The following is a 23,894-nucleotide window of genomic DNA, read 5'->3' as shown; positions in this document are numbered from 1 at the left end:
TGCCACAAGAAATGATGAGCAGGTGGATTTCAGAAAAACCTGGAGAGACTTACATGAACTGATGCTGCGTGAAGTGAGCAGAAGCAGGAGAACACTGTACACAGTAACAGCAACCTTGTGCGATGATCAATTGTGAATGGTTTTGCTATTCTCATCAGTATAATGATCCTAGACAATCCCAAAGGATTCACATGATGAATTCACATCCACAGAAAGAACTGATGAACTCTGAGGGCAAAGTGAAGTATAATTTTCTCACTTTGTTTTTCTTGCTTTTTCTTTTTTATAATAGGGCTAATATGGAAACCTGTTTTGCACAATTTCACATGCATAATTGAAAATGATATCAATTGCTTGCCTTCTCACTGGGTGGGGAAGGGGCTAGAGGAAGGGAGAGAATTTAGAACTCAACATTCTAAAAAATGAATGTTAAGACTAATGTGTAAATATGTTTAATATATAGACATACATGATTATATATATATAATATCATTGCATATGTATAACCTATATCAGATTGTTTGCTGTCTTGGTGAGGAGGTAGGGGAAGGAGGGAGGAAGAAAAAATCGGAACTCAAAATCTTATAAAAATGAATACTGAAAACTACCTTGACATGTAATTAGAAAAAATAAAGTATTATTTAATTTTTAATGTTAAAAATAAGTAAATATAAGTTTACAAAAGGTGGGGTAAAAGACCTGTGGTTTAGGAATGCCCTCTCAATAGCTGTGTAGAGGATAGATTGAAAAGTGAATTAAAATAGGAAAGGTTCAGTGCTTTTTTTTTTACAAAGGAATAGGTACTGGAACTATGATTTCCTTGGTATGGGCACTCTTGGATGAAGGGCTTCCCTCTTCCAATGAAAATCAGTACCTTCTTTACTCTGTTTAGTTGCCCAGAACATAGAGATTTGCTCAGGAATACGCAACCAGCACATGTCATAAGGACTGGAAACCAGGTTTTCTTAGCTGCAAGGCCAGGTAGATTCTATCCACTGTACCACACTGTCTCTCAGATTATTTTTTAATAAACGGATAAAGTATATTGAGAACCTTGAGATTCTCATTGAGCCAAATGAGGAAGGTATAGAGACTGTTTTCACAGAAGTCCCTCTCACAGCCCCCGTTTGTCACAGAGAACTATCACTCCTTTGCCCTGTAGCAATGATGATTTCATTTTACAAATATGTGGCTTTTTCCAACTTAAACATTTACTTCTACTGTGGAAGTAGAAGGCTCACTGATGGGGTGCAACCTGAAAGCCATGCAGAAAGAATCCTGAGCCCGGTTCTCCCTCTGGGAGGGGGAGTTCAGAGCAGATTATCCAGCGCCTGATCAAGGGGGAGACCTTTGATTTCCACAGAAATAGGCAGTGTTTGCATGGAGGGGTCTACACCCATGGGGGCCCAGCCTGGGATTAAGTCACAAATCCTCAGGAAAAGCAGAGGCCGCTTCTCAGAAGAAATATGTAGGGCTGTGCACATTTGGAAAAACAAGTCATACTTTCAGAGGAGGAGAGAAAGGGGAATGTCACACATAACCATGTTATTTACAACAACATGGATTTTGCTTTTAATCATCAGTCAGCAAATCCATGACCAAGCATGCTTTGAAACACTTGTCAGATTATGAATTACAAAAAATGTAAACTGTCTTCCAAGTGCAGTAGAAAATTATTTTAAATTAAGATTTCCTTGGATTGTCTATATGAAGCCCTTTATAAGAATTGAGAACAAAAACAAAGTTGGTCTCCTGGATCTTAAACTATACAATGAAAACAAGGGATAAAATAAATCTCTAAAGAAGAGGGTTGCTGGCTTTACCCATCGATGTATATATTTGGGAGATGGAGGATCATATACACGTGGCAGTCAGAAGGTCAATCGAGTAGACTATAACCCACGGGGAAAAAGGCTAGTATAGGGAGACCAGAAAAGGAGACAGGGTCAGCTATGAAGAACATTAAATGTTAAACAAAGAATTCCATACTATATCCTAGAGATGATAAGGGGTCATGGCATTTCCTGATTAGGAGGTGATGTGGACAGACTTGTACTTTAGCAAAAGCACTTTGGCAGCTGAGTGGAGGAGGAATTAGGGTAGGGAGAGATGTAAGTCAGGCAGAGCAGTCTGAAAGCTACTGCAGTAGCCAGGGCAAGGCAGTGAGAGGTGAGGAAGGCTTCAGCAAGAGTCATTCATTCCTGGACAAGTGGAGAAGAGAGAGTTTACACAAAAGATGTGAAGGTAGAAACAAGTTGAGGTTGGGTTGTTAATGGATTGCATGTCTGGGGGCAAGTGAGTCTGGAGAGGTGAGGATGACCCCAGAGGTCATAAGCCTGGGAGACTCAGGGGTTGACATGGACCTGGAAGCTTAAACATGGCGGCAGCGGCTATAGAGAATCTTGCTTCCTTTACAAAGCATGGACTTTGTGAACCTTGTGAAATCCATAATGAAGTACATATTTTGCTGAAAGCTATGCATTCTTGTGGCTGATATCATTAGTTACAGCTCTTTGTCTATTCCATTCACCCTCTAAGGAGGGTGGCAGAGAAACAGACTATCTAGATGGCATAATGCTGGGCCTAGGGTTGGACAGATGGCAATTGGGAAAACCCAGGTTTTCTTTCTGGCAGGCCTCATCCTTCTATGGAAATGCTAGGCCTGTGTGTGCATTCTTGCTTGTTTTCTAACCAATCACACTCCAGTTTAACTGCTCACAGAGAAGAAACTTTACAGCCCCCCAGGACCCGATCATCGGGAAACGGAAGCATGCGAGAGCCCACTTTTGTTTTCAGGCAATAAATTCAATAGAACTCTGCAGACACCAAACAAAAAACTGGCCTGGAATATTGGCTTTTACATCTCTTCAGATGTTAGTTCATTAACTCAATGGACTGCCCAGGGAAAACTTTTGCCAAAAACTACAAAGTTTCCCATGTGGTCTTCGAAAGGCCTTGTTTATTCAGAGAGCCATTTCTAAAGCAGAGGGAAAAATGCATCCAATTTCAGTAATGAAAATTCAGTTTGAAGAGTACTTTGTAAATCAGAAAGTGCTATAATGGCCTGTATTATTATTAAGAAAGGAAGAGCTGCAGCCAACAGCTCTGGGTTCAAATTCTAGCTCCTGAACCTACTATGAAGCCTCGGACAAGTCCCTTAACTCCCCTAAGCTTCCATTACTCCATTTGTGTGTAATGTGGGGGCTGATGCCTCCCCTAAATGGAAGAGACTGGGGAGCTGGCTTCCGCCTTGATTCCCGAGTGGGACCATGCACAGACAGACTGCAACTGGTTCTGGTCTGCTAAAAACATGATGGATGGGGGGATTTGTGAGTGGGCAAGTCTCCAGAACTGGGGTACATTCAAGAGGCATGAGGGAGTAAGGGCCAATCCTTTGGTCAGTCTTTTTTTCCTTCCAGGCTGAGTTCTAACAAGACAGTGTTATAAAGGGAGTGGTCTTGAACAATCCCAATATAAGGCCAACACGGGAAAGGCCTCAGTTCTGCACCTTTTTGCATTTATTTCCTCTTATCTTAGGTGAAGGAGATTTGAGATGGTCATGACCTTGTAAGCCATGAAAAGTCAGAAAGTGAGCTATCAGGAGGTCCAGGAGCAGAATTCATGCCCAGGGTCTGTGGCCATCATGTCAAGTACCGAAGCCCCAACGAATGACCTTCTAGCGCCAGACCACTAAGTGGCTGAGAGGCAGAATCATCCCAGGGCTACACAGTATGTGGAAGCAAACTTAGCAAGGCCAATGCAGAAAGTTCATTAAGTGGAGGTATACTCCCTCAGAGATTGAGGTGGTGAAGGGGAGAGGCATGCTTCCAGGTGCCAGGGGAAAATGTTTGCAGTTTCTGCTTTTGCTGTCCTTTAGTAGTTAATGTCCCTTTGCACAATTTAATTGATGTTAACTGATTAAATGGACCTCGGGTGGTAAGTCCTGGGGGTTACTAATAAAGAGGACCACCAGAATGGAGGCCTGAGACAACGCTGTTAGACAAGAGATACCCCTAACAACTCAAGACCACCCCTAGAAAGCTGTGGGGGTGACATAGCCAGCTGTGCTCTTGGAGAGCGAGTCAGAGCATAACATGGAGGTGACTGATATTTGCCTGCCTACCTCGGAGAATAATTCTGGGGGAGAACTATATTGCAAACCCAAAAGTGCTATCAAAATGAGGCCTATTGATATCTTGTGATATCAAAGAGAAAAATCTCTTCCTGGGTCAAGAAACCGAATCAAGAAATGGAAAGTGCCGAGTCCAGCTACTGAGCCGTGTTCCGTCTTCCAAGTGACTGAGAAGGAAGCTAATAGAACTGGACCGAAATCCTCACCTCGGGACTTGAGTTCACGTTGATGAGCTCCTGAAAGAATCAAGGCATTTCTGCAGAGAAAGAGGAATGAATGATAGCTGTCACCAAGCGTTGGGAGGCCTGGCATGTGGAAGAAAGATTATTAGCTTATTAGCTTTGCTCAGCTTGGTCCCTAAGGTTGGAGCTAGGAGCAAATGGGAACCTGCAGAGAGATTAACACAGGGTTGATGTTAGGGAGGAATACAATTCTTATTCCTCACAGTCCCCCCAAGTGAATTGGGCTCCCCAGAGGCAGCTCACTGGACCAAGTTCTTCACATGAAGGCTGGCCGAATTCTCATTTATCACGTACAAGGCCCCTAGGAACCATCCCAACACTGAAACTCTGTGATAATCTCAGATGTGTAAATAACATTATTTATATGCATAATGATGACATTTAGGTGAAATATAGTTTACTTCATTTGTCCCTTGCAGCAACTAAGAAGAAGAGGACATGACCATAACCATTCATAGATGAGGGAAACTGAGACTGTGAGTCATAAAATGACTTACCTAATAGCATCTAACAAGCTTTAGAGGCAGGATTCAAACTCAGGTCTTCCTGAATAATTTGGGCACACTAACCATTTATATCACACTGTCTCTCTTAATAAAACTTACAAAAGCATCCATTTCTTTTTTTTTTAATTCTCGCTACCTAATGTAGATTTGAGAATTATTCATGTAAAATCCACATTGTGCCCTTAGGCATATTCTGCAAACTTACACCCGTGTCTCTGATGGCTCAGGAAAGGTAAGCATGACTGCCTTGGCTATTAGCCAGGTCTCTAAAGCAGCCCACTCTTTTTTTCTTTATGATTTAGAGGCATCTCTAGTAGCTGAGGAAAACTCGGGGTTCTCTCTCACCACTGGCTGAAGCATAGAGGTACATGAACCCCCAATGGTGCCCAATACACTTTCAGAGGCCCCAGCCACTCTATCTCTATGGAAAGCCTAGTTGGGCTTTTTTTGCTAACATCCAACCATGGATCCTCATGCTGGTGGTTGGGGCCAAATGGAATATAATCGTTCTTTACATACTTGAACTTGGCTATCATGTCTTTGCTTCTCCAGACTAAATACACCCAGTCAGTCCTTAAATAGACCCTTATATGGCTTGATGTGAAGGCTCTCCACATACTGGTTGCTTTCCCCTGGCTGCCCTGCAGTTTATCAATGTCCTTCCTAAAATATGGTGCCCCCAAACTGAACACAACATTCTAGATACAGCCTGACCAGGGCAGTGGCATTACCACCCGCTCATTTGGGCAAGTTCTGCCCCTTTGTACAAGGCAGCATGAGCTTATTGGCTCCCTTATCATACAGCTGATTCATGCTGAGCTGAGAGAGGCATCTAAAACCCCAGATCTATTTTCAGACAAAGTGCTAATGAATCTTATTCCATCTTCTACTTGTGAAATCTATGTTTGGAACTCAAGTGAGAGACATTTATCCTTATTAAATTCTATCTTATGGGAACCAGCCCAATTGTTCTAAGAGCCTGCTGAGATCATTTTGGATCCTGACTACATCCTACAGTAGCATCATGCAGCCCTTCCAACTCTGTCAGCCCCCATTTTGATAAGCATGTCCTTGAGGCCTTTATCTAATAAAATGCTAAACAGTCCATACTGATGCTGCCTAAGATGCCTGATTTCATCTCTGTAGGTTCGCTTGCCATCCTTAGAGACAACAGCCGCCCCACATTCCATATGTTGCTATAGCCTAAAATCTCATCAGCTGGGGGTCAAACGTCAAGAAATGCATTTTTGCACAGCCTTGTCCTCGGATGGCGGGTGTGCAGTATATGGACGCCCTAGTGCTTGATGTCTTCTCAACTGGTAAGATGTTAGAAAACCTGTCATCTCCTTACATAGGCTTAGAGAATACAAGGTCATTTCCACACCATAATGAAGTATCAGAATAGGAAAACACTGACACAGGCATAGACATAGAAACAGACATGTACACAAAGACACAGACATGAATACAGACACAGGCATGGACACAGACACAAGGACAGACACATATAGATATAGACACAGACACAAGTGATGTAGACATGGGCAGAATATCCAAATCTGAATCTGAGGGCTGGAATTTGAACCCCAGCAATCCCGTCTCTGCTGTGAGCTGAGGCACTCGGTCCACGTCTCAGTAAAGTGAGGGGGTCAGCACAGACCCACACCTCTAGCTCTGCAAGTCTATAATGCTATGACTTAGATTCATGTTGGAGAGGCCAGATGACAAGTTGGATAATAAAACTAAATTTCAAATAATAACTGAAAAAGTAATTGTGATCTCTGAGGCCAGTCATCCATTTTACAGATGAGAAAGGGGAATGACCATTCCAAAGTTATACAGGCAGTGAGAGCGTATGTGGAATCTGAAGCCAGGGCCCAAAAGTCCAAACCCTAGTTCCTTCACCTCTGACCCTGATGACCTGTGTGACCGAGGACACGTCACTCAGTGTCTCAGAGTCTCTGTTAATGTCAGGGTCAAATCTCTGCAAATGTTAAAATGATAGAAATGGAAGCCTGGTAGGAGGCGGGCAGGGGATCAGAGAGAGCACCACACTCCTCCCCACCACCGAGAGCCACATGGAGGGACAGAGGTGCACCCCAGAGACAAACCTGGCATGGACAGGTGAGAAAGGAACTCCACAAGCCTGCCCAGGGCCTGCTCTGTGCAGGTCTCATACTTGTTGGCATCCCATTAGGGGAGGGTTGTACTCTTCAAATATATAAATACTCTTGCCCTGTACACACACACACACACACACACACACTTATATATTCACACCTACACTTACACTCACACCGACGTTATCAAACACTCTTTCTCTCACACACTCACACACTCCCTCTTCCTCCCTCTCACACACACACTCACACTCACACACTCCCTCTCTCACACATACACATTCACACACTCTCATACACATACTCACCTACACACTTATATACTCACACCTACACTTACACACACTCACACCTACTTTCTCAAACACTCTCTCTCACACATACACACACACTCACACACTCCCTCTCTCACCCATACACACTCACACACACACACAAGCACACACACCTCAGAAGGAGGCAGTCTCATGTAATGAATCCTGAGCTGACCTCAGAGACCGGCTAACTTGGGTCCAAGGCTCACCTCTGGTCTTCACTAGCAGTGGCATCTTTGGCAAGTTAACCTCCCTCTCTTCTAGGAAACTCTTAAAGACTGGAAGTTACAGAAAAGGGAGGGCAAGCACCTTGTGGAGAGCTCCCAACGCTGATGAAATCACAAGTTTGATAGTTTTGAAAAACACAGATTTGTATGTGAGTGAGGCCTTAGGGATGCAAAGAACCTTGAAGGAAACCCAGCCCATCCTTCTCATTTTACAAAATGGGGAAATTGAGGCTCAGAAAGGTTCAATGACTAGGCCAAAGTCAAAAAGAAAACAAATATAAGCCCTTTGTATTCCTACTCAGAACTCTTCACAATATTCCAAACTGTCTGCACATTAAAAAGTAATTCTGACTCTTTCTTCTCAACATAAAGCAACCACCACAGACCTCATATTTGAACAAACAAATCCTATAACGGCAGATTTATGTGCGGCCAATGGCTACTGAGACAGCAGGTGGGTTGAATGATTCCACTTGTGTGTAAAGCATCATGGAACATCTCTGCCACGGGGGGCCCTTCCACCAACACTCCCATGCACTGGAGGAAGTACAAGAATTACCCTGCCCGTTTGGCAGATGAGGAGCTTGAGACTCAGAGAGGTTAGGCGGCCTCCCCAGTGTCACACAGCCACAGGCACACTGCAGCTCTGCAGGTTTTTGTCACGTTTCTTCCTTTAGAACAGACTTCTTCTTATATGGAATGCTTTTTTTTAAAACAATATGTAAGCAACAGATAACAATTTAGGTTGTCCAATAGTTTTCTAATCAGTTCAGTCTTTATTATCTAAAATGGAAGCCATTCAACAAAGCAAAGAACTAAATGTTGTAAGGGAAAGACCGATGGACTTGGGATCAGGAAATCCTGGGTTCAAAGTCTGTCTCTGACATGGATCAGCTGGGTCACTCAAAGTGAGTCACTGCCCTTTCAGTGATAGTATCCACATTTGTAACAGGGACAAGGACTACACTTGTGAAGTCACTGGTACAGGGAACTCCCAAGTGGCAGAGTCCTTCTCCCACTTCAGATTGCAGCTGATAGTCTTGGAGAGTTGTCTGGCCACTCTGGAAGAGCCGGCTTGGATCACACAGCCAGCATATGCTAGGAAAGGGACTGGAATCGAGTCTTTCTGACTCCAAGGCCAGTTCTCTGTCTGCCAAGCCATGGCTCGTCTCCAATGTCAGTCCATTCGTCAAAAGCATTTAACTCTAGTGATTGTCTCTAGTTTTCTTCTCTGAATCTTTATGGGTTGTCTCCCCCATTAGACTGTGAGCTCCTTGAAGGCAGCAGCTACTTCTTGTATTCCTAGTGAACCTGGCACACCGTAAGTGCTTCATAAATGTTTATTAATGCCTGCCTATTAAACCCTGCTAGTCAGGCACTGGGCTAAGTACTAGGGATGCAAAGAGGGAGATTTGTGGTCCCCACCATGAAAGAGCTCACAGGCTCATGGGGAAGGCAACGGGCAAACCCCAACAGTACGACCATGAAGAGCAAATGACGAAATTATGGAAATTCCTCTCTGAACATTGAAATGCTGTTTAAAGGGAGCAATTTTTCGTGCAGAATTTAAGATGAATGGGAACCAAAATCAAGCAGAGCCATGTCTACTCAAGCATACACTGGGGCAAGTCCTTATGTGGAATATGCTCTCTCCTAGCACAATGCCTGGTACACAGAAAGCGCATAATGAATGCTTGTTCCATTGAGCTGAGCTGGCTCTTCTAACTATATCATTTTATTGGGCACAGGGTCATAGGGGCTTTATTGTTCCCAAATGTGCTAAAACTGACATTCTATGCAGCTGAGGGCTCTGATTTACAGGGAGACATGCTTCTCCCTAAGAGGGGTTTCTATTACCCAGAAATAAAACATAATTCACATCAATCCCAACATTAAAAAAACCTTTAAAATGGGATTTTTTTTTAGCAGTTTCATCAACCTTTGTTGAGATCCCTACTGAGTAAAGCTGCTTAACAGAACCAAACTGGTGAGACATGTTTGAAAATGAAGGTCTTTAGGGAAATTAAAAACCCACATTTCCATTTTCCATGACATCTGATTAAGGTGGATGGGACACTGAATTTGCAAGCAAAGGTAATAGTACTCACCTTCTTCTACCTCGAGAAGACAAAAGGAACCCCGATGATGGGCTCATCGAGAGGGTTGGGTTTTCGTGGTTTTGTTTTCATTTTTCTCAGCCCCATTTTGAAAATTACCCTTAATGGTGTCACATTTTACACATGCTGCTTTCAAGAGAACGAGATTCCCTGACACATGGTTTCTGGCATCTCTGACGCAGTAAGGGTGATGTCCGAAGGAAAAAGATCCTCTGGGGAATTCTGAGAATCAATAAGCAAACTTACCTGTAAGTGCTGGGAGTTGTCGGTCATGTTGTCTTCCCTCCGGCGAACTTCTTCCAATAACTGGGCATTCTTCTTCTTCTCCAGCTGTTGGTTGTGCTTAAGGTTGGCCACTTTCTTGTTTTGGTCCTTCATGTGTCTAAGAAAAGCAGACAGGAGCCCTTGTGAATGCCAGGTGCAGTAATGTGAAAATTCAGGTCACGAGGTTTATGCAGAATGGGGCACCAGTGCCTCCATGGATAATATGAGATATTTTTATCCCTGTAATGGCAGCAACTGTTTAAACAACATCGTTGTTTAAAGACAACAATGTTTTCAAAAGAGATCAAATGAGCAAATTTAATGAAAAAAATTGCAGGTGTGAAGGGAGGAGGTTCTAAAGGAAATCATGTTCAAAAATCCAGATTTTCCTGGAATTTAGGTCAGTGCTCTACCTAGTACACTACGCTACTTCTCAACATATCTAGATTTAATCCATCAAAGGATCACAGATCTGAAGCTGGAAGGCGCTGGAGAAGCCATAGAAGCCAACCTCCTCATTTCATAGATAGGAGACTGAGACTTAGAGTCACAGAGATAGCAACAGTGTGACTGAAAAAAAAAACAAAAATAAAACCAAAAAATCTGTGATTGGAGGAAAATGGTGGGACTTGAACCTAGGTCTTGTGACTCCAAAATTCAGTTTCCTTTCTTCTCTACCACACAACCTAATTAGAGAAGGCAGGGAAAGGTTTGTTTTTTGCTTACTTGATTTTGTCAAGCTTTCTCATTCTTTGTAAGATTAGTACTTATCACAGAGTCTGGCACACAGGAAGTGTTTAATAAATGCTTATTGGGAAGGCCTCTAGCATGCTGAGAGCATTTTCTATTAGGGAGATAAAGAAGGAGAGGGACAAAATTGCACAGGATTAAGGGCATGAACCATAGGCAGTAACAGACAACCAATGACTGGAGAGAATCAATAACTTTGCCAAAGGAATTAAGATAATCATTTTCCTTCTAAGAACTCAAAGATCTTCAAAAATAAAAAAAATAAACCAACTGTGCAACAACGTCATCGGCCCCTGCATCTGACCACAACTGCTCAAAGAAACCCAGAGCTCATAAATCAATCTGTTGGACCCATGGCTCCTCTTAATTATGACTCTATAAATGTACAAGGTATGGTATGTAGGGTCAACCAGACATTCTTTTAGGATGATGTCTCCAAAGGAAAAGAAGCACTGAGGCCCTCTTCCTAAATTCCTAATTCTCCTATCTCAGCTACCAGAGACAATAACTGGCGTATGTCAAGGCTGAGCTCCTTCCCAGGAGGTAAGTACATCTTTCCTTAAGGTAGACTTTCTTTTCAGAGACATGCCATAATAAAAACCAAAGTCAAAAGATACTAGGCATCATTATTGAGCCCATGGGGTAGAAGAACCCAGGGGAGCACGAGGGTCTCACGTTAACACAGCCCTCTGTCTCCAAAAGGCAGCCCTCACAAACCAAGGCCGTATCAACTTCCAAAATTCAGTAACCAAGAAGGAATTAACCTTCAATTAGTGAGCTTTATTACTGACCAGTGAAAACAGTCTATAGCTACAGTCCTTAGGCAGGCAGAGTGATTATTTTCTCTAGTAAATGCTGCCAATTCAACTTGAAAATTGGGAAAGATTCCCATAATTCTTAATGTGTTTATTGGCATTGAAAGGTAACTTGCTAAAATGCCCTTAGGCCCAATGTCAAAAGGCCTAGGGATAGGGCCAAGATGTTTCTGCCACTTCCAAAACCCTGCTGTGCAGTGGCTCACTAACCCATTAATGTCCATCCTTCTTTCTGTCCCACCTTCCCTCATCATTCCATGACCTGCTCGCTCACTCCCTCCCCCTCTCTCTTTTTTTCCTTCCTTCCCTCCCTCCCTCACCCTCCCCCCCCCCTTCTCGATTCCCTGCAATTCAGCAAACACTTATCAAATATCTACTACAAGCAAGATACCATGTTGGGTCCTAGGGATACAAAAATAAAACGCAGGCCCTACCCCCAGAGAGCTTACATTCTACCAAAAAATGCATTCCATTTGTTAAGGAAATTTGGTGGCAGCTCTTCCCGAGGCTTGAGAAAAATGCTACCCTACGTTCCAGGTATGTTGTGGGTCAGAATCGTCTCCAAACCGCAGTTCACATGTGTTTACTTTTACTAGTCAACCAGAGATTATCGCGAGTTCCCAGAAAAGGCATTGAAACGGTAAAGCAATAAAAGTAACAACAGAACATTCTGCCCCATAAACACTGAGCTGATTTTTCAAGAAATAAACATGCCCTCAGTGGGAAGAGTGGACTTAAAGGAATCACATGTGGGTGTGCACACAGCCAGGCCATCTGCATAGAGGAGAGCGCACACGAGGAATGCCCATATGGGGGCAGTGCTTCTAGATGGAGGTGTAACTCACACCTGTGACACAGTAGACTAGCACGCCTCTTCTCATAACATCACTGCCCTGCCTTCTTCTAAGCCCTTACCCTGATGGACATCAAATCTTGGCTGTTTCCCACCAGAAATCAAGCCTCTAATCCATCAGTTCTCCAATTATACAGCTGCACTCAAGGTCAACAAAAATGCAGCCTGCCAATACTGTTAGTCATCTATTAGGGACACTGTGGTTGGAAAGCTTGCAATGGAAGATTACAGTTCTTTCATCTCCCAGTGGGACTAACCTACAGGTTTTATCTATGGTGCTACCTTATCCATGCTACCTGTTTCTTTATCCATCATTGACTGGGGGTGCTGTGGTTGGTAAGCCTGTCCCTATAGGTGAAGACTACAGAGCTCCTTAGATATCTCTGTCACCTTGTGACTCTGAAGCTCTTTCTTCAGGCAGGTTGAGAATAAAAGTTAGCAGTGTCGCTGGCTAAGATAATATCTGAATAATTGAGTGGATCAGGATAGGGTAAGAAATCAGGAGTAAAGATGAGGAAAGTCATACCTAGTCTTAGTTTCTGAATGTTACCAGAGAATCATGGAACGGTATTGATGGGATCCCTATAACCACTTCCTAGCCCAACTAGTTCATGGCTGCCCCTTTTCTCTTCTTTTGTTGAATCACTAACATGCTTCCACCATGACTTTTCTAACTCTTCTTCTCGAGACCCCAACTCCATCCCTTCTCCCCTCGCTGTCAGGAGATAGTCTTGCCTACTGCTTTGTTGAGAAGATGGAAGGCGTCTCTATTCCCTATGCACTGCTATAATTCTCTCAGGGCCCTCACCTCTCTTCTTTTCCTTGAACTTCAGGGAGAAAGTCTTCTAGTATAAGGCAACCTCTTCTTCAATAACCCCAATTCCATCCCCACCCTCCATGATCTTAAAGCTTCAGTGTTTCACCTTCCTACATCTTCAATATCTTCCTTCATTCCGGTCCTTTCCCCTGAGCTTACAAATACACTTGTTATCAACAAGGCAGACAGCAGGTTAACCTAGACATTAAAACATATATTTAAGAATATGTTGTAAGAAAACACACAATTGCATAGCTGGAAGACATTCAGCATGACATACTTGAGAAGTGGACATCCAGACTTAGCCTGAAAGCATCTGGTTTGAGTCTCAAGTTAGCCCATTGTACTTTGGGGTAGCTGAGAATGACAATAAGGAAGGTTTTGCTGGTATTAAACCTAGACTACTCACTTTTTAAATTCCACTAATGCTCCTGATTCTACAATTTGGGGGCAAACAGGACAAGCCCAACTCCTCTACATGGCATTCCTTCCTATCTCCGGTCCTGCCAAGGTCTTCTCATCTCCAGCTTAAGCCTCTCTAGCTCCTCCAAAAGATCTTCATGTAGCAGGTAAAAACAGGTAGACAAAGCTGTTATAGACAGACAGAATTACTCCCTGTTCTTGCAAGGATCTTCATCTCTGTTGAGGGACACTGAAGTGATTTTCTTCACCCACAGGAAGGGTTCTCACATTCATGATCCTGAAAACCCTTTCATAAAATTTCCCACTTGGAAGAAACCTCAGCAGCCATCTAATCTAGTCCAAGGCATATTGAAATGAAATCTCCACTACAAAATCAGCCACAAGTTATTGTCCAGTCTTTCCTAAAGGACTTTCAATCAAAGAGAATACACTATACCCAGCCCCCAAAGCAGCCTGTTGCACTGTTGGATAGCTCTAATTTTTAGCAAATTTGTGTAGATGCAAAGCCTAAATTTTTCTCTTAGTGGTTTCCAGCCATTATTTCTACTTCTTTCACGGGGAACAAAACAAAACCAGTCTAGTTACTCTTACACTATAGATTTTCAAGACCTTGAAGGCAGCTCTCTTCTTCCTCTCACCAAATCTCTTCTCCAGGCTAACCATCCCCAGTGACCTTATCAAATAGTCACTGGAGGGAAACTTAGAGATCCTCCATCTTACCTCCCTCATTTTATAGAGCCAAAGCAAATCACTTAACTTTTCTAAGGTTCCATTTTCTGCTCTGTAAAATGAAGATAATAAGGTGATACAGGTAGTAAGGGGGAGATCTGAGATTCAAACCAGCCCTCTGACTCTAAATCCATTAATTATCATCATCATCATCACCACCATCATCATCATCACCACCACCATCATCATCATCACCACCATCATCATCATTTCATCTTCCTGTAGGTCTTTGTGAATCCAAGCAGAGCAATAGATCCCTTCACCTACCAAGCAGTCCCATTCCCCTTTACCATAGCATCTTCTGATTCTATGAGGCTAAGTTATTTGTATACTTGTCACTTTCATCTCAAAAGGTACTCCAAGGGTAGAATGCTGTGTTTCCTCCATTTTGGTCAACTCAAGAATTATCTAACAGACAGTGTACATGGTTGGAACTCCATAAACACTGGTCATGTGGAGATAAATTGGCCACTTCTAATTCTTGCAAAGACCATTTTTGCAGGAAATCAGCTGCTTCTCATAATAAAACATTACTTTGTATGCATCATAAAATATTAAATTATCCTAAAATAGGATGGACTCCACTAAACAGGTCTATACGTGTCAATTTAATGACACCATGCTTAATACCAGTGATGGATAACTGTATCTCTCCAAACATTAACCCAAATAAAGGCAACCTATTTGAAATTGCTGTCTTCCTATAGCTCATCTTTCCTGGCAGCAGGAGAGACAATTAAATCCTTTGTCATGAAGACCTTTGCTAGAGCACAGTAATCCCCCTGAGAACAAATACATAAGTATCCAGGAGCCTTTGGGAGAACCTGAGGACTTCATGCTTCTCCACAACGACAAGAAGAGCAATGACATTGACCCGGAAAAGACACTTAAAGAAGACTTTGCCTTCTAAGAATTTCCTCAGAATCAGTAGACTTGATTCTCATGTATCAACCCCATTGATAATAATAATAACAGCAATTCACGTTATTTTAGCAAAGCATTTTAAATATATGATCTGGTAAGAGTGTCAGCTGGGTCCAGGTACACTGGCATGAAACTGAAAACTGCCACTAAAGTCAGGGCATACATGAATGTTTCCACACTCCAATGGACCCATGATCTCACCAGTCAGGACATTCTGTCCAACATTGCAGACCGCAGCCCACGACATGCATCAATATGTCAAGGATCTGTGATTTCATCTGGGTAAGAACTATCTCCACCCACACAGGGCAAAAATAATTGAGTAAAAGTGATGATCACTAAATTGGTATTTTCATATTACAACGAAACTTTTCTAGATCATCCATGTAGAACACTGCAAAACGATTCTTCTTCACCCTCTCCTTCTGATTTCCTTCAACACACTCTGAAATCCTTTCCTTTTTTTCCACATCAAGTTCATATTCTGTTATGGGTGGGGGAAGGAACTGTGCTCCTTCCCCTTGAAGCCCACATCTTCTTCCCCATCATGCCAAAGTTTCTGAGGTTCTTTTAAAACCACTTTAACCATAGCAACTTACGTATATCATGATGGCGGAGCTCCCAGGAATAATTGATGCATCAACGAAACTTTTTCCAAGTATGTTCCCCATGAAAACATACATCAACAATAAATGTATATTCTTTACAGTTTTAATATTACTCAATCTCCTTCTAAAACTCAGTTCTCTGAAGAACAGCAAATAACAAATGAAAGTGGTGGAAAAGAAAGAACTTGGTGAAATAGAAAGAATGGCAGGATTATTCCAGATGGGGAAAGTTTCTAGAGCAGAGAACCCAATAAACTTAGCCAAGGGTATGCAACTAGTTAGGAAGAAAGCAAGGTCTACAATCCAAATCTGAAGTCCCACATTGTGATAGTAATGGCAAAGGTCTCATGACAAAGGATTTAATTGTCTCTCCTGCTGCCAGGGAAGATGAGCTATAGGCAGATAGCAATTTCAAATAGGTTGCCTTTATTTGGGTTAATGTTTGGAGAGATACAGTTATCCATCACTGGTATTAAGCATGGTGTCATTAAATTGACATGTATAGACCTGTTTAGTGGAGTCCATCCTATTTTAGGATAATTTAAAGGGAGGGTGGGGGATGAAGAGGGAGAAGAAAGACAGAGAGGAGAAGAGATGGGGGAGGGGGTAAGCTTTTTTCCTTTTGTAAACATAAAATTCCAGAAACATTTTTTCTAATGTCATAAACAACCTGGAATATTTATCCTACAGCAATCAAGTCTTAGATTAATTTTTTAAAAGAAAAAGAACATTGCTAATAATGTTAGTATGATGCTTAGATCCTACCACCAGAATTTTCAATTCCATTCATATTCTCCTAGAGCCAGAGAATGAAGGGACTCTAGTGTCACATATTCCAACCCTCTCATTTTTCAGAGAAGGACATTAATGTCCCAGGATTTTAAGTGAGTTACCCAAGGTCACAAAAGATATTAGTTATCAATGGCTATTACTGAACCCATACCCACTGAGTGCTGTCTACTTTATCATGCTAATCCTAAAGTTCTGTGTTGGTCTCCAGACGGGCACTTGCCTATTTTTCAGGGCTCTTGGGAGAAAATGGATGAGAATCTAAGAAGATAAGCCTAATCCCTCTCTCACATGAAAAGGCTTCAAATCCTTAAAGGCAGCAATCAGGGCCTCTCTGGGCCTTTTCTTCAGGATACTCATGCTCAGTTCCTTCCAAGGCCTTCCTATGACATGGACTCATGGTCCATTTCCATTCTGGTGGCAATCTTTGGGATCTCCTCCAGCTTCTCAATGGTTTGTTGTTGCTGTTTGTTTTTTCCTAAACTGTGGTTCCCAAAGCTGAACACCATGCTTCCTATGAGATCTGACCAGAACAGAGGGCAATGGCACAAGCATTTCCTTCTTCCCCAACACAATGTCCCTCTCTATAACTCCAAGATCCCATGATCCTTTTCTGGTTCTCAATGTCAATGTTGTTTCATGTCAAGACTAAAATCCACAGAAATCACCCAGCCCAGCTAAATAGAAATCTAAACACACGTATTCAGTCTTCTAGTTGTGAACTAGTCTTTCTGAACTCACGTCTGACTTTACAGCGATTTTGCCTGAATTTCATCTGATCATATTTGTTGCAATATTCTAACCTGTCAAGATATTATTTGTATCCTAACCCTGTTGCCAAGTGTTTTGAATGCTGTATCATACCATTAACTCCTAATGAGCTTTCAGTCCATTTAAACCTCCAGAGCTTTTTTCAGACAAATTGCTTTCTAATCCTGTCTCCCATCATCGTGTTTGTATGAAGGCAGTTTTTTTTAACTTAAGTATATGTCTTTACATTAATACCTATTAAATTTTTTTACATCAGAATCAATTCAGTGTTCTGACCTTCCCACATCTCTTTGGGTCCTAATGACTGTCATCGGCTGTCTTAGTAATTTCCTCCAGGTTCCTGTCATTTCAAAATGTCATTAGCATTCCATAATCAACGGCCTTGGCTGCCATATGCAATGCTATGGGAATAGTCACATTCTGCAACCTCTCCAACCTTGCAGCTTCAGGGGGGTATTTTGGCCCACCAGCAGTCTTCCCTGGGATTCACACATATAATTCCCATGATTAACAAGAAGGACTGGGCACCCAAAAGAGCAGCTGGTCATTGTGGCTGTCCTTTCATCCACGTCTGGTGCAAATGCAAGCAGATGTCATCGCCACTGTACTGGAGGTCTCTGGGAGGCTCTGTGCTGATAAGGACTTTAAAAATGTTGCTGATTTCTCCCCTCCCTGAGCCATACAAGGAATGCACATTGCTACACAGCAGGCTCTCTTCTCTGTTGCCTTCAGTCACTTGGGATGTGGATGTGCAGATAACTACATGATTAGCAAGGGAACTGTCTTCCCCCTTCCCACACCGCTTCACTACAAATGGAGACAAGACAAGCAGGCTCCAATGCTGAAAACCTGAAAATTCTTTACACGTTACCTCACCGGTATTTCCTCTTTCTCCTGCTGATGGGAAAGTCCTTAGCAGCGCTCCTAGCATATCCACAGACAATGACTGCCATCTGCCTCTTCTGCCATGATTTCATGTCCTCATGCTGCAGCAACCTCTAAGTAAAATTAACACATTTCCCCCCTTAAGGAATTACTGCTGGAGTCTTAGAAAGGTTCTAGAAAGGGAAGAAGTGACTTGCAAGAGAGGGAGGATGAAAACACAGCATTCTGAAGGGACACACAGGGTGGCACCATAGCAAGACTTTCAACCTGGGCTTCGTGAAGTTGATTCCTGTCCTTTTTTAATATGCTGATAACTCTTTCAATAGAATTTATTTCCTTTGTAATCCTATATATTTAATTATCTACAATTAAAGCATTATTCCAAGAAGGTATCTTTCCAAAGGCTTTGAGAGATTTCCATGATCCACAGCACTAAAAAGGTGGAAAATTAAAAGATAAATGAATGCTGCAAGCATAGGCCTAGGTATGGAAAAGACCTTAGAGCTCATCTGGTCTAACTTAATGACTTGACAAAAGAAGAACAGAGGCCCATAGACTCAACAAACAGGAGCGACAGATTTGGAGGCTGAAAGCCTGGGTGCAAATCTGGGTTCTGACACTCACTCCCCATGGACTTGAGCTCAGCTTTCCATAGAGGCACAGACTCAGACCTGGAAGGAACTTTGCTGATCATCTAATTCTGTCCCTTCATTTTGTACTTGAGGAAAGTGATAGTCAGAATCCTCAAAACAATTTGCCTAAAGTTTCACTAGCAGAGCCTAGGAACAGAACCCAGACACACTGACTCTTGATCAAGTACCCTGAGTTTCCCTACACAGCCCAGGAAGGATCCAATTTTCCCAAACCATCTTCTTGAGAAGTAGAGGTCTGTACACAGTACTTTTCTCCTAAGAGGTACAAATTGCCATTTCCAATATATTTTCAGAGATGATTTCCTCCATCCCTTTTCTCCCTAACATATACCAGGGCATGCTTCTGAAAGTACAGGAGGTTTGGGGGGAGGGGGGGTTGTTTGTTTGTTTTTTATACACTTAATACCTTCTTCAGCTTTGGTATTCACATCTCTTCAATACCTTCAGTTGCCTCTGTCCCTCTGAGTAGAGGGCAAAAAACTCCCAAAGCCTCCCTTTAAAGAGGGCTCATAAGTCTTGCTAACCCTGCATTAAGTAGTAATAAGTATTGCTAACTCCTATCAGCTGTAATGGCTGATTTCAACACCACCACCATCATGCCATTGTGCCAAGTATCTTTCCTCTCTCCCTTTTCAGCTTCCTTTTGGGTCTTTCCTTCCCTCTCATTAGATGGTAAGCTCCTTGAGGGCAGGGATTGTCTTTCTTTTTATTTCTATCCCCAGCACTTAGCATAGTGCCTGACATACAGTAGGTACTTAATAAATGTGTATCGTATTGTGTTCTTCATCTTGAGCTATACTAAGGCTTGCGTTGTTGTTTTCTCTTAGTTTTGCTATCATAGCTCATTTGATTTTGCATATGGTGCTGCAAGAACTCAAAATATTGGTTTATTGAACTGACAACACAAAATCCCAGTTTCTTTTGTTTTGTGTTATAAAATACAATAGTATTTGAATATTCAAACTATTTGGTTGGAATAAAAAAAAAACAGTTAAAGAATGAACCTAACCAAAAGAAGGATTGGGTATCAATGATTTTCAAAGGCAGCATCAGCACCATTTTAAAAGTTGCTAAAACATGATCAAAATGGCAGCCCTTTGCTGACTAGGAATAAGTGAAAGATCAGTTAGCAGCCAAAGTGACCATTAGATTCTTCTATGATACCAAGAGCATCCCAAATGACCTCAAATGATTGCTTCTTCCATGACAAAATGATAGATCCGTCATCAATTGCTTGCCAATTTGGTGTAATGGACTGGGCAAATATGCCTGAAGAAGCTAAAGAAAGAAATTCCCCAAAATGTTCACAGGGGGGAGGAAAAATCAGATTCAAGTGAGTGCCCATCAATGACATGAATTTAATGAAATACTTTGTGCCATCAGAAATGATGGACACGATGGGGAACTTCACATGAACTGATGTGCAGTGAAATAAATGAAACCCAAAGAATAAAGCACAGTATGAATAGAATAGAATGAATGAAAAGACAGCTGAAGGGAGCTGAGGAGCTGATAATGCACCAGCTAGATGGGAAGACAAAGAATGAAAGATGCTTCTCTTTTTCTCAGCAAAGAAACAGTGTTTTATTAAAAGGGGACAACATTAGATATACTTGTTCCATAATGTAACTCTGTTTGTTATAAAAGTATAAGTAAAATTATTTTAACATGTTAAAATATATTGGCTTAGTGGAAAGACAGCTAGCCCTGGAGACTTACAGATAAGGAAACTGAGGCAGACAGATTTGAGTGACTTGGCCAGGATTACACAGCTGGGAAACATCTGAGACCAAATTTGAACTCAGGTCTTCATTACACAAGGTCCAGTGTTCCATCTATGTGCCATCTAGTTGAACATCTCTCAGCCTCAGTTTTCTCCTTAGTAAATGTAAAAAGTATTATGTATCCTGCCCACCTCACAGGACTTCTTTTGTGTTTTTGTGAAATTAAGGAGTTGAACTCACTAGCCTCCAGCTTTAAATCTCAACTGATCTGATCAACTCAAAAGATGAATGTTAAATTGCATTGCAGACTTTAAATGCTTTATAGATCTTAGCTATTTTTATTATTATTAAATAAATCATGAATTTTGCCTGAAATGTAATGACATAAATCTACCGCTTTCCTCCTTTTTTCCACCTCTTTTTTTCCTTTTTAATCTCTAATTTGAGTATAATTTGAAATATACATTAGAATTTAAGAGGCATGATGTTACTTTTATCATTTTTTCCCAGTGTTTAGCACACAGTAGGTGCTTCAGAAACCCTCACTGTTTGATCAAATTTGTCCTAATACTCAAAATCAGAATATTTTATAATAAAATATATTAGAGAGGATAGAGGCAGTGAGTGCAAGCTAGGGGTAAGAGTTAAGGTAGAAAAGACAAGAGATAATATTCAGAAAAAAAAAACATGTCAGTAAAATCCCTGTAAATAAACAGGTAGGAACTGGGGGAAGGGAGGGATAAATGGGAAAGGTGAATAAAAGAACAAATATGGGGAAATGATTTCCAGGTTTTAAAAAATGCATTAAAAATTTCAACAATGTCAGCAGCAGGAAATTGCATGAAGGCACCGTGCCAAATATGAAATGAAAAGCAGAAATGAAAATTAAGAAAGCATTGGACGGACCAAAAATGATGACCCAGGAAGTGCTTTTTTTTATTATTGAAAGAAATAAACAAGCTGACGTTTTTTCTTCCTTTTCAACAAGCAGAAGTGATTATTGACAACAAGATAGATGTATTTGACTTCATTAAGATAAAACAAACAATTAAAAATAAAAATGACACATTGGAAAATATTTATGGAAATACAAAGGATTGAAAACTATAAGAAATAGTGCAGAAAATTACAGAATTCATCTCCAGCATATAATAGCTGGATGGTCAAAGTACTTAAGCTGACCATTTTCAGTAAAAGAAATAAAAATTATTAATAATGACTTGAAAATGCTAATTTTCAATAATCAAAGACTGTGAATTAAAACAATTTTGATGGACCAAGAGAATTTGATCAGACTGGGGAAAATAAGCAAAAGCATCAAAATTAAATGCTGGAGGGATAGCGGAAACATATATACAAACAAGCTACATAGAAGAGAAATTGGAGATTTCTCTCCAGGAAAGCACCCTAAGGACTGGGAAAGGTTTGAAGAAAGTAGGGCTTCAGCTAAGACTCTAAGGAAGCCAGGGATGCCAGAAGAGATGGGAGATGGGGAGGGAGAGAGTTGTCTAACACAACTGTTCTGAGACACAGAATCATAAAATCCCAGCAAAGTGGATATTAGAAAGCAAAACTTTCGTTCAATATGTGAGGAAATTGAGGTCAGGGGAGGTCCAGTGATTTGACAAAGATTACTTATAGAACTAGGAGGAAATACAAAGGATACCTAGTCCTGCTACCTTGTTTTACAGTTGGGGAAACCAAGGCCCTAAGACTTGCCCAAGATTATTCACAAGATCATTGATACAGCATTGGAAATGACTTATTGAAACTATGTATTCCAACTACATAGTTGGCAAAAGAACCTGGAATATTAAGTGACTTGCTATAACACTTTAAATCATAAAATATTAGAATGTTATGAAGACCAACAGGGATGAGGAATACCCCCAAAATGGAAGAATACACATGAAATAACGTGAAGTACCAAGGATAGACTAGAAGAAGCACACACTAACTCCTACCATATACAAAGAGAAGAGAGTATGAATGGACAAGCAAATGAATCCCATTGGGATCTCACTGGGAGCTAGTGAAAAGTTATTGTGGTATTTTGTGCATTGCAATTAATTAAAATGAAAATGGCTATGAATGGTTGATATGGTGGGGCGGAGCCAAGATGGCGGAGTAGAAACAGGACTTCCCACTGCTTCGGCTTCCACCTTCCCCAATCCATGTAACAAGGGGACTCTAAACAAACTTTGGAGCTGCAGAACCCACAAAATGACACAGAGAAGCTAACCTCCCGCTGAGAACAGCCCGGCAGGCCGGCAGGAATTTGCCAGCACAGCACTCTGGGAGCCCAGCCCAGCCCCATGCCGAGGCTTTAGCCCCAGGGTGGGCCTGACCAGCCACCTGCCAGAGGGACTCCAGATCATCACCAGCTGTGGCCGTTTCCAGATTTGTCAACACATAGATGCGAAGGACAAAGTGACAGGTCAGTGCAGTGTGGACTTTGGGACCCAGTAAGTGGGAGTGCGTGGCTTTTGCCCCTGGAGTGAGAAGCCACTGAGACTCCAGCACAGCCAGCCTGCGCCAAGTGGCAGCTTCAGCTCCTGGCCTGCAGGGTGTAGGGGGACCAAGCATCAGTCTGAGGGGTAATCGCTCTTGCTTTAACCTGCTTGGATCTGGATTACAGTCTAGGGTGGAGGTCCTGGGGTGTGTGTCCAGCTTTCCAGAGCATGTGGAGACCTCAGAGAGGGCACCCATCTAATACCTCTGGCAGCTGAGAAAACCCCAGAGTTTGGGACGAAAGCTCCCGTCTGGTGGCAGAGTCCTTCTGTGGCAAAAAGTCCAGGGGTCAAGTGACTGAGGGGTGACATGACCAGGCAAAGGAAACAAAGCAGACAGAAGATTCCAACATTAGACTCCTATTTTGGAGACAAAAAGGAGCAAAGCATGGAACAGGAGGAAGAAAGTGAAGTCAGAACTCCTGCACCAAAAGCTTCAAAGGAAAATACAAGCTGGTTACAGGCCATAGAGGACCTTAAGAAGCAGATAAGAGAAGTGGAGGAAATATTGGGAAGAGAAATGAGAACAATGCAAGAAAATTATGAAATGAGAGTTGTAATGGGAATGCAAATTTGGAAGATCTTCCCTGCCCCTAGGCTAACATGCACCTGGAGCCTAGGGTGGGAGGCTTGTTTTTCAGTAGATACTTTTTGATTGGCCCGTGAGTCAATAAGGTTGTTACATTCTCTGAGCCAGGAGAAGGCTATATAAGCCCTGATG

General features: G+C 41.9%; 1 protein-coding gene across 1 annotated transcript in view; it reads right to left on the bottom strand.

Moving 5' to 3' along the window:
• The window catches only part of ERC2 (ELKS/RAB6-interacting/CAST family member 2), a 1,053,591-nt gene that overhangs the window by 553,958 nt on the left and 475,739 nt on the right, over nucleotides 1-23,894 (bottom strand). The window contains exon 11 of the mRNA XM_069084575.1: nucleotides 9,905-10,040. Within this exon, the coding sequence (XP_068940676.1) occupies nucleotides 9,905-10,040 (136 nt within the window). The remainder of the gene's footprint in view (nucleotides 1-9,904; nucleotides 10,041-23,894) is intronic.

The sequence above is a fragment of the Petaurus breviceps genome, unplaced genomic scaffold (assembly GCF_028583685.1).
Source record: "Petaurus breviceps papuanus isolate PSGF00001 unplaced genomic scaffold, PetGlider_PUasm1.0 174, whole genome shotgun sequence".
Lineage (NCBI taxonomy): Eukaryota > Metazoa > Chordata > Mammalia > Diprotodontia > Petauridae > Petaurus > Petaurus breviceps.
This window is presented reverse-complemented; position numbering and strand designations above follow the sequence as displayed.